General features: G+C 40.6%; 1 protein-coding gene across 1 annotated transcript in view; it reads right to left on the bottom strand.

The window, feature by feature from the left end:
* The window catches only part of ints2 (integrator complex subunit 2), a 28,813-nt gene that overhangs the window by 10,752 nt on the left and 5,979 nt on the right, over positions 1–12,082 (bottom strand). Inside the window, exons 6-18 of the mRNA XM_023962535.2 lie at positions 11,550–11,680; positions 9,670–9,840; positions 6,318–6,538; positions 6,094–6,219; positions 5,907–5,978; positions 4,563–4,677; positions 4,036–4,104; positions 3,192–3,326; positions 2,384–2,560; positions 1,445–1,559; positions 738–842; positions 473–637; positions 110–311 (exon numbers count right to left, since the gene is read on the bottom strand). Coding sequence (XP_023818303.1) covers positions 110–311; positions 473–637; positions 738–842; positions 1,445–1,559; positions 2,384–2,560; positions 3,192–3,326; positions 4,036–4,104; positions 4,563–4,677; positions 5,907–5,978; positions 6,094–6,219; positions 6,318–6,538; positions 9,670–9,840; positions 11,550–11,680 — 1,804 coding nt within the window. The remainder of the gene's footprint in view (positions 1–109; positions 312–472; positions 638–737; positions 843–1,444; positions 1,560–2,383; positions 2,561–3,191; positions 3,327–4,035; positions 4,105–4,562; positions 4,678–5,906; positions 5,979–6,093; positions 6,220–6,317; positions 6,539–9,669; positions 9,841–11,549; positions 11,681–12,082) is intronic.

Raw genomic sequence — 12,082 nt, 5'->3', positions numbered from 1 at the left:
CAACTAGCAGTAACGTCAGTTATGAGCTTTCAGAGTTATCATCAGGCTCATCCCAGTGTCTCCTCTGGCGCTTCCGTCTGCAGCATTAGCTGGCGTGCACAGCCTGTACCTGCGGGGCATCACAGTGTTCAGGCCCATCCACAGCTTGTTGAGGGTCTGCAGGATGCGGCGGGGCACAGCTGGCTCCAGCAGCAGCGCCATGCTGGCCGTGAGCGCCTCTGCATAGGGGATCAGATCTCCGGGTGACAGCAGAGTTAAATGCTCCAGGATGCGGATGAGTCTGGGAGTGCTGGACGGGAGCTTCTGGAAGGCTGGAGACGGAGAAGCACGGATTTATAAAGAGCATGTCAGCAGCTCTGTCTGGGATTTTTAAAATTCCTTAACTGAGATGTTTCAGAATTAATAAAAATACATTTTTCCCCCTTTTTCTCTTAAGATTCTGCAAACTAAGAGTCCAGTCCTGAATACCCACCCTGATGGAGCTGGCTCTGACTGTATCTGCAGGTGTTGCTAGGAAGCATCATCCTTCTCAACAGGGGAAGGGTACCAGTCACCTCCTCCTCACACACCCAGTCCTCCACCAGACACAGGTGGGGGTAGTTGGTGGCCAGGAGTCTTAACAGGGCAGAGTGCAGACCTGGAATCAAGAACGTGATAAATATTTTCAACAGAATAGCTCATTGGACTCTTAACTCTGGTTCAGTGTAACAGATGGGAACATAGAGTTTGAACCTCACCCCCTAGCTCCTGCTGCAGCCCCTGAGCCTGGGTAACCAAGAACTTAATGGGGATCTGGTCCATCAGAGCTGCGGAGTAGGACTTTGGCTTCTTCTGCATCAGCGCTGAAAACCACATCCATGGATGAGTGAAGCACAAACACAGAACACAGGAAGCAGGAAAAGGAGCAGCATAAGGACAGGCGAGCCGCTGTGCCGACGCGTTAAAGAAGCACAGAAGTGATTTTTCATTGATGTGGGTTCATTACTGCTGCTGATGGGCTTCATTACTCCCTCCTAGAAGCTTCTCCTTGAAGGCTGCAGGAGCACTTAGGTAAACACAGCAATTAAAGAGATGGGCATAAATCTGGACTAATGAAGGGCAAGGGGAAAGCTCATCATGTGAGAGAATAAAAACTAAGCTAACCGCTAATGCTGCTCCAAGCCAACACCTGTCCTGGCTACTGTTGCTGCTGCAGCCGCTGCTGCTCTTAGCTCCAGGACACATTTCATAGAATCACATGAAAACATTAACAGTCAGAAAAACAACACATTTTTAAAAAGTGTTTTCTGTCACAGAAGACAAATATCATTAACAAAATCCACGTGGGACACTCATTACTCAGGCACAGCAGGAGGCGGCTCAAAGACCGCGGGAAACCACATCCCTATTTGGTGCTGGTGGGTCATTCTTACCCAGCTGTTTGGTGCTAGTGGGTCATTCTTACCCAGCTGTTTGGTGCTAGCCAGCAGGTTCTCCTCATAGGACAGGATGTAGTAAAGGATCAGCAGTTGTGCGGTTATGGAAAAACGTTGTCGCCCTCCTCGACTTCCTTCTCCTTGCTAACCAAAGAAAAGGAAAACAGCTGAAGATTATTATTATTATTTTTATTTATTTATCCTTTATTTGTCCAGGCAAGACACATTGTGGCTTGGCAAAAGGAAAGACCTTTTGAGAAAAGGAAAGTAAATGGGTTACAGGAAACAGATTAAAAAGCTCTTTTTTTAAATTAATCTACTTGTTTTTGATCATTTATTTGGTTGTACAGCACTTTACATTACATGTATGCAGAGAGCTATATAAATAAAGACAGATCTGATTAGAAAAACACAAGACTGTCAAGACGGAATAATGGAAGTCCACGCTATTGGAGGCTCTGAAAAAAGAACAAATCTAAGCTTTGATGCAAACGAGTCTCTCAAGAATTCAGCTACAAATTTGAAAACGGGTGCAACCGAAATAGTAAAACTAGAAATTATTTATAATAACTGTGTCTTACATTGACAAATAATTGTCATTTTTCATAATTCTGACAGTACGCAGGCCAAAATAAGCTAAGGCACAAATAAAAGCTCACACAAGGTGTGTGTTTGGTAAACACAAGCAGGACTTCTTGGCAGTGAGTTGTTGGAATGATGCTTCCCCAAAATCTATTTCAGATTTCAACCATCCATTTCCCCAAACAAGAGTCAAAAAGCAGAAAAGGCTTTTGCAATTTTTTATGGGTCTGATCTACATGTTTATCCTCTCAAAAGTATAAAATTTAAAGAAGCAAACTGACTTTTTAGTGGTAAAACTTTGTTATAACCAAGACATAATTTACCAAAGACACATTTAAATGTTTTTTCTGACAAGAAGTCTGAAGTTTCAGAGTTCCAGCACTCACCCCTGCAGAGCTCTGGAACACACTGAGGATCTCCTGCTCTGTGATGGGCTGGTTGGTGGCCTCAGGGTTGGCCTTGGAGGCTGGAGTGAGGATGGAGTTGATGTAGGCGTCAATCAGAGGAATCAGCTGGGTGTGGATGGGCGTGGTCGTCTCACAAAGCTGGTGATAGATCCAATCCTGGAATGTTCACGTCAGAAAAAAATCATTTGAACACGGCGGGTTAAATGAAGGACTTCATTTGTAAATTTGATAAAAGTGTTGGTTCATTTTCCACATAAGGTGCATCCTTGACAAAGTAAGATAATAGCTGCCTTGTATTGCTTATAATAAATAATTAAAGTCCCATTCCAATTATATTTGGATCTATTATCAAAGCGTTCCCAGTAGTTTCTTAAATTATAATTATGCAGTTTAGCCGAACCTGTTGGTATGAGTTTTGGGTGGGAAAGTTAGCGCAGAGCACCTCTGACCCCCCCCCCTCTCTCTCTCTGAAAGCTCAAAGCATAGAGCTGGTGCTATTTTTTGTCACAACAATAGGAATAAAAACCACTCAGGAATGCAATTTTTAAAGCTTCACTTTCATCATCAGAAAAATGCCATATTGACATGTTAAAAACACCTAAAACACAGTTTTCATCAGAGTGGGTCTTTAAAGACTGCATCAAAAAGACCATTTTGGAAATCCATCTTTGTGAAAGGAAACTTAATCAAAACAGAGTTTGTTTTTTCTGTTCAGGCCTTGTTCTACATTTACAGACATTTTGCACAGACCCAAGACCCACGTCACCCTGGAAATGAGTTTGGCGACCTTGATGGAGACTTTGTGTTTGGTGAAGGAGCGGCTCCGGAGAAGCTGGTAGATGCAGTGAATGGGGAGGAAGCCTGTGATGTTTGCACTTAGGTTGTTGGTCACTGCCACCCGAACGGCGTGGGCGGTGACCACCTGCACCACAAGCCAGAACAGACAAAGGTTTAAAGGGGATTTTGTGCAGTTTCATGCTAACCAAGTTTGTGTTCATTCAACAGGCGGTTCCCTCACTTGAAATATAATACAGGTTACTTTATAGAAGATATCTATGACTGTATAGGGTTATTGTAATGTACAATGGAGTTTTAGGGCCACCAACTTCAGGGTGTGTGAATGAAAAGGAATGCAGTCCTCTACACCCAAACGTGTCTCTGAGCTCCTCGTTTTACAGATGATTTTACAGCTTTACCGACACCGAACCCCGGAAAGCCGACTGAAAATAATCTGATTTTAAGTTGCCAAAAGGTTCCGAATCTCTTTGTGTTTTTTAAACCTATCTGGAAATAAAGCTTCACAAAAGGCTCCACATATTTAGTCTTCAAGCTAGGCTCCGATAAACGGAAAACTTTGGTGTTTTTTCCTCGTTAATCTATGACTTTGTTTCTCGTAAATTTAGACTCAAAATCTCGTAATTTAACAGTTATGAGTTTCTTTCTCGTAAATGTACGACTTAAAACTAGTTATTTACATTTTTTTTGGTACACTGGCCCTAAAACTCCGTCGTACTAATGTGAAAAATGTCTTTTAGATTTTCTTTTTAATCCAAGACAGAAAAGAAAAATGACAGATGCTCAGTTTACATAATTGAAACGTTGAATGAGGATGGATAGCTGCTTTAATGTACCTGTTCAGTGAAAATCTCCTGCGTGAAGATGGTTTTCATCTTGCTCAGAGAGCTGGCCTTAATGGCAATCTGTGAAAAGTGGAAAAAACAAAACAAGCGGTGAGAAACGCTGACAGCATCAGGTTTGCTGTGAGTGAAAACAACCTGCAGGGTGCAGCGCTGCTGCTGCGTAATCCCCGTCTTTCATATTTCAGAGGAAAATTCTACATGGCAGGCACCACACTGAAATGAAAGCACTGCCCAGGGGGTGGAAACAAACAGGATCCAAATCCAATTACATTATACATCTTAGTGGAAAATACACCCAGACAGGAAAACTACTTAACACAGAGGGAAGAAACAATGGAGCACTTAATAAGTAATAAAGCTGCAAATTGGCCACATGGTAAGCAGGGTTGCTGGGTATGAGACGCAGCTCGTACCCACAGCTTCATCCCAGGTAAAGTCTTTCTATGCACCACTGCTGCAGCACCCGGTCAGCCAGACACACATATTGATCCATCTCTCCATCTCACCTACCACCTTACCTTCATCCCCAAAGTAGAGCACACCAGTTCGATGATGGAGCTGAGCTGGTTGCTATGGAAATACATGGCAACCAGTAATAGCATCTCTCCAAAAGAGGCAGATACTCCTGCAGCACTGTTATGAAAAAAAAAAAACACACACACACACACACACACACACACACACACACACACACACACACAGGGGTGGGGCACCAGAAGAAAAACAATTAGACTTGCTACTACCTCTGCTTGATGTTCACCCAAAATTTCATTTACAAGACGCACTCCGATAAAAATTGTGTTTCTTTATCCTAACTGTTGTGAATCAGGAACAGATGAAAAATAATGTTGAGAAATATTTTATTTGTGACATGGCAAAACACTGGGCGAGCCACAAGCTCCCTGCTCTGAGTTCTTAGAAATGGGGAAGAGGGGCGGGGTTGCTCCGCACCAGAGGGATGAGATGAACTTTTAATGAACTCCTGGCGCTCTGCAGAAACAATGTCCTTGAAAATAACACTGGCTTCTTTCTTTTGGCTAAAGACAGCATCACCATAATTTAAAGAACACTGGGAACACTTTTATAATAGATCAGAAGATGATTTTTGAATATTAATACAGACATTACCGTAGTCTCACATATCAACACTTCTGTTTACCTTCCACTACAGAGATTGACTGCATTTATGACTAACAAATGTTTGCAAACCGTTTTTTTATAGCTAAAGCATTAAATATATAACTGAAATAATATTCATGCTGCTTGAAATCAAACAGGTCCTTCTCCGTGTTATAGAACAAACACTTGTTTAAAATTAATAGTTGCATCGATTCACATTTTAGCCTTAACATTAAAAAATTACACTTTAATTGGGATTTTTCTGCAAATTAAGTACCGTAATTTCCAGACTATAGAGCACACCTGATTACAAGCCGCACCCATTACATTTTTAAAGGATAAACCATTTTGTACATATATAAGCCGCACCTGTCTGTAAGCAGCATGTGCCCACATTGAAACATGTGTTGAGCAGCAGTAACTTATAGGCGCCCTCTGCACAGAGGCAAGCTGCACAGCGCGTGCACCTGAAGTTTTCTTCCACCACAGTGACACACTGTAACACAGCACTGACAGGGCTGTTTTAAAAAAACATGGACGTAAAATTCACAGAGAGCTTTCGTCATCTTCCTCCTGTACACTGAAACCCTGGAAGTCTTCCTCCTCAGAGTGGGATTGGAACAGCGTTCTACTACTTCTAGTACTACTTTGGTAGCCGCTACTTTTATTTTGAACCTACACACCTACACACTTTGTCCTCCAGCAATAATTTCTCATTATTACAAATTCTTTTTTTCCCTTACCTTTCAAAGTACTCCTCCTCTTTGATCATCCAGCTCAGCCATATGACCATCAGCTGCTCCTGCTCTGGAGTACTGAACAACATCAAAACACACAGAAACCAGAGTCAGGAAATCTGATGGCTGACGAGAATTTGTCATTGAGGCATGCATGAACTGGATAAGCAGGAGGAGAAGCAAGCTTTAGTACCTGACCAGGGTGGGGAAGGCCAGCAGCTTGCAGAAAGACAAGGAGACAAAGCGGACCCCAGCAGGAGTGGCAGGAGGCCGGCTGGTCATCAGCTGCAGGAGCTGCTCTGCTTCTTCATCGGTCGGCCTAATAAGGAGTTCAGGCGATTGTTATAAAAAGACATTTTGAAACCCTTTAACTTCAGAGTAAGCATGTTCTAAGATGCGTGGCGTCCTATGATGTACCTGAGACCAGCGATGCCCACGAGGGCGCAGTACAGTCGCAGCAGAGCGCTGGCCTTCACGACATGCTCCTCTCTGAGGCCAGAGTACCCGGAAGCAGCCTCATCTTCCATGCCTCCGTCGTTGGGAAGGCGTGTGCTGCGTGATCGGGGCAGGATGGCGACCAGCTCCAGCAGCAGCTGTCTCCTCATCTGCCACAGCACCGAGCTGCTTTCCCTCTTTCGCTGGCAGCATAGAAAAGACAAGAATTAGTGCAGATGTTCCTCACTTTCAACTTTTGCTTCTTCCCCTCTGATGAATGATGTAAAACACACCCAAATGCATCTAATGTTTGTCATACTGTCAAAAATTACAAATGTATAGAACATTTGCAAACTCAGCCTAGATAAAAGAATGGCTTTCCCTCCTTTACATTTTCAGAAAAGAAAAATACCGTTTCTGAAGGTAAAATATCTCTGAAAGCCCATCGCAGCATTAATGTGAGCAGAAAGAAAGAAACACAATCCCGTTTATAGCTTTGATTATATTTTATATGTTACCCAAAACCTGCAACATTTCATTTCAGGGATGACTCCAGGTGACATTAAACAAAAGCACCACAGATAAGTTGGATTCTGGAGACAAATGCAGCATAGGAGAACAGTTGTGGGGTGTGTGTGTTGCATCCTCTGCTGCTGTTTGATGTCAGTAATCTAAGCAAACTGTGGCAAGTCCTTACTTCCTCTCAGAACTGTGGGGACACCTAATTTCAGGTGTTAAGGTGTTTAAATTCTAAGATTAAAAACCCCCTCCAATGAAACTTGTGTTTTTTGTGTTTTTAACATGTGTTTTTGTTGCATTTTTCCTTGATGTAGGACATATATAAAAGTATTCAAGATTAAAACTGCATTTCGGTGTATTTCTTTATTCTAATTGTGGTGATTCAGGCACATGTGAAAAAAGCTCCCTTTTGTGAAGAAGCAAATGAAATGGGTTAAAGCGGGTCATAGTCTTCCTGCTCTGCTCCATTCTGATGCATCCACTTGCAGACAAATAGATCTGTGAACGTTTTTGTTTTCTTCATCTGAGCTGGAATCTGGATCAGAACTGCACAGCTGGAAAACTCTGATATCGCTCATAATTTCTGCTGCACCGTTAATGTTAGCATGGGATTGTGAGGGGCTTCAAACTAGCGGCAGAGATTGTAAACAAAGGAATGATGGGATATCAGCGGAGGCTTACTTCTGCGCTAACAGTGCCAGAACAAAGACGGGAATTTATGATATATATATATATATATATATATATATATATATATATATATATATATATATATATATATATATATATATATGCCAGAGTCCGCCCGTTCCTCTCTCTTGCCAGCACAGAGATGCTAATGCATGCTTTTATTTTTAGTCGTTTAGATTACTGTAATGCCCTGCTCTCTGGTTTACCCAAAAAGTCGATCTCAAATCTACAACTTCTACAGAACTCAGCGGCGCGAGTTCTGACGAGGACCAGAGGGCGGGAACATATTACACCGGTTTTAAGATCGCTGCATTGGCTCCCTGTGCGTTTCAGGATTGATTTTAAAGTTCTTTTAATGGTTTACAAATGTTTTTATGGTCTTGGGCCCTCTTATTTAAATGATATTATTTTAAAATACGAACCGTCGCGGACCCTGAGGTCCTCTGGCACTGGCCTCTTAGTTGTCCCTAAGGTAAGGACCAAGACACATGGTGAGGCTTCATTCTGCCATTATGGTCCTCGCCTGTGGAACAGCCTGCCGGAGAACCTCAGGGCTGCAGAGACTGTAGAGGTTTTTAAGAAGAGGCTCAAGACCCACCTTTTTAGTCTGGCTTTTATATGACTTTGATCATTCCTTATGTCTTTTATTATTCATCTATTTATTAATTGAGGTATTTATTTACATATTTATTTGTTTATTTATTTATCTATTTAATTATTTATTTTCTTGTAAGGACTATTATTATCTTTGTTTCTTATATGCAAATCTTTTTATTGTTATTTTACCAATGATACTTAGGTTATGTTTTAATCACTGACGTTTTTTATTTTTTAATTACTAACATTCTTATATCTTATTTTATTTTTTATCTTTTTCTATTTTTATTGTTGATATTTTATGATCATTTTTATTTTTTATTCTGATGTTTTTTTACTCCAGTGTTTCCTCTGGGGGATCCATCGTTCTTGGGCACCACCAGCTTGACCTGTAAGGCATGCCGTTGCTGTGGTGCCCGTTCTGGTTGGGCGGGCTGGGGTCCCACTCTGTGGTCTAATAGCCATGGATGGGGCCCTGGGCTGCCCTGTGTTGGGCGGGCGCTGCGGTAATGGCCCCTGTGGTCGGGCTGGGCCTTGGAATGAATGGATCCCCATGATATCGTTTCCTCACAGCAGTACCAAGCCAGACCTTCTTCAACTGCAGTTATTTGTTTCTGTTCACTGTTCTACTGGGGTAACTGGGTGGGTGGGGATGGGGGCGGGGGGTGGTGAGGGAGGGGTACCTTCTTTGTGGGATTGTCCTTTGTTTTCTGTAATGAACAACTTTCATTTTTTATGACTGTTTTATCTGTTTTTATGTTAAGCGCTTTGTGTTTTTAACCAAAATGAAAGGCGCTATATAAATAAATAAAGTTTGAGTTTGAGTTTGAGTATATATATATATAGTTATTCATGCAACTCAATAATTGTTTATACAACTCAAATTTACATATTTATATAACTAAATGTCATATTAATCCAATTCAATTGAATGTTTTTCTATCTTAATTCGTTGTACTTCTTCAACTCTCATATGTCTAAGTTTGAGGCAGCAGATATTCTCATTTTTATATCGTTAAAATGAATGACACATTGTGGATTTGCAATACAACATGATCTTATGAACTCAAACATTTATTTAATTTGTTTATAATTACATCATGACAGCAATATGTCAAAACATTACTCTTTATGTTTCTTTAAATAACTTCTTTTTTCATGTATTTTACTTTTCAAGTTGGAAAAATGTATAAAGTAAAATGTTTTATTATAAAAAAGTTGCATAATGAGGAAATAAAAAACTTCATGTTCTTAAATGTTATTTATTTATTTTTCTTCCTCAAAAACTATCGATAAGAGTATCGTTAAAATACCGGATTGATAAGCAGTATCAATAAGAGTAGTAGTACCGTTAAAACCTTAACGATACCCATCCCTATACACAACTCTATTTTATACATATAAATATGAATACCGACTTTACATGAAATCCAAAGATTGTTAAAGAAAACAACAATGATTGTGTTTACATCCGTTCTGTCATGCGTGTGCCACTGCAGAACACACACGGTAAACCTGAGTGGTGTACCTGTTGTCCGTTGCGAATAAACATGCTGAACCAGGTCCGGACTTTGCTGTTGGTGCCCAGCAGGAGGCCGCTCACGTACGACACGAGGGGGCTGACGGCCTCATCAGGGGTGTCCGGTTTGTAATCCAGCGTAAGCGCCACACCCAGACCCGGGAGGTGACACTCCTCCACCTGAGATCACATATAATACACAACATATGAATTAGGCCTGCACAATTAATCGCCAATTTATCGTTTTCGCGATTTTCAAGCTGTGCAATATGCATATCGCAAAAGTCAGCGAAAATCGTAATAACCGGTAAACCTTAAATGTGCTAAACAATCTTATGGCAACCTGAACTATTTAATGAATTGAATAAATCCCTTTATGCATTTAATCAATCAGATGGAGCTCTTTACGTTGTTGACCAATCAGATGGCGCTCTTACGTTAGATTTTGCACTCCTAATTAAACGAGGGTCATTTGGAGAATAATTTAAGGTATTTTAACTTTTATTTGAATTAAACTTTTGCAGTGAAATGGAAATGCTTTTGTTGTTTTTGCCAGTTTTTCATTTATCGCAAGTTATATCGTCATCGCAATATTGATCACTAATATCACGGGTTTTCTTCATATCGTGCAGCCCTAATATGAATAGAATGAAAAATATAACAAAAATCTATATTTTCTTTTTACTTTATACCATGGTCCGGGTAAATACTGGATTCTGATTGGCTGCTGGGTGTGGATTAGAAAATGATAATGCACACCTAAAAAAGAAGTTCTGGTCACATAGCTTAAATTTTCTATACCACTGCACTGGCTTCTTTAAAACAAACTTTAGCTTCATCATCTGGACAAAAACAAGCGGTAAGAGGTGAACTTTCTCTCTAAACTGATGCTTTATTTAATCCATCGTGACGACCAGCATAGATATCGGTTTCCTTTGCCGCTGAAGTCGAGATCGGTGGTCAGAGTGGCGTCCCACCATGTAACAAATAGTCCACTTTTTGTGAAAAAAGCAATCTAAACCAGAAAAATAACAAGAATAAAGTAATAAAATCTGATTGAATACTTATTTCTTCTGTAAGTGACCATGGTATAAGCAGGATAATGGTCTTTGAAGTGTACACTGTCAGAATTAACACACTTCACGGAAGCAACCAACCTCCGCTTCACGTTGAATGGTTCAGGCTTCCACGGTGTGGTTTAATTTCCGATAATGCACACTTTGTCGGCCTTTAACCCTTACTTAACCTAAGCAGTTGTAGTGTCACCATCAGTTTTGAAGTTTCTTAATGATCTGTCTTATACACCAATAGCTGGAAGATGTAGCTCTTATGTTTGATCCAGACATACTTGGTGTAGAAATGAGAACACCTACAAAACTCATAGGTTTGATTATCAACTGAATGAGCTGCTTAGAAAACAGGACAATTGCCATAACATTTACCACCATTAAACAGGGGCAGTAAAATATCATTTAGAATATAGAACAACACAATCTATATCTAAGACACTCTCCGTACATGTTCATTATTCATCTGAACTCTGACATTTATAGATACACTTTCTGTTTTTGGATTTTGTGGGAATTTAATCTATTTAAATAAACTGAAGCCCATTGGAAACTGAACTAAACTGCAGTAAAACAGACTGCAAATGTTTGTTGGTTTTTACTAATACAATTTTAAGGGAAAATAAAAACACAAATTAAGGTTCACATTCAGCCAACACAATTCCAGCACAAAAGAAACTGGAGACAAATGTACTGAGAAGCATAAATATTTGTTACTATTTAGCTTATTAATGTACTTCCCACAGTGGGAATGAAATTGTATAACCCACACACTGTATTTAAAGCAAAGCTGTTCCAGGGAGAGTGGACAGCAGAACTTACCACCATGGCCCGGATGTTCAGCGCCTGGGAGGGATTCATCTGACAGAGCTGCCGGAGCGCCTCGGTCCTGCGCCGGCCGCCCACACTCTCCTCGTCCTGACGCTCACCGTTCTTGATGAGACCTCTGCAAACTGCACAACCACGTTCCAGCACTCAGAAAAGCTTGGCATGTTCAAGCCTTAGAATCAACAGTTTGCTGAACATCGGGGATGTTTAGGAAATTCATATTCAAAAACTTTCTATTTAAACTTGGAAAGCACATTTTAGGTCACACAGCTAAAAGCAGCTGCAATAATAACAGTTGCCAGAGTAAAATGGCAAAGTGGATGCTAACAACCAGACACTAACTTCACCTGTGACCGACTTTTAAGGTGTGATGGATAAATAACGGTAAATAAAACAACACAACTGGCGTAAAACTGCTATTTTCTAAATATAATAATAAACATGAATCCACCGTGTCTGTAAGTTTATTATCTGTGTATGCAGTCGAGGGCCCTTTTTCGGTTTCCTCACTCACTCTTTTAAAGAAA

This window comes from Oryzias latipes, chromosome 14 (genome assembly GCF_053564925.1).
Source record: "Oryzias latipes strain Hd-rR chromosome 14, Olatipes_Hd-rR_3.1".
Taxonomy (NCBI): domain Eukaryota; kingdom Metazoa; phylum Chordata; class Actinopteri; order Beloniformes; family Adrianichthyidae; genus Oryzias; species Oryzias latipes.
Note: the sequence above shows the minus strand (reverse complement) of the source record. Positions and strands in the feature narration are given on the sequence as shown.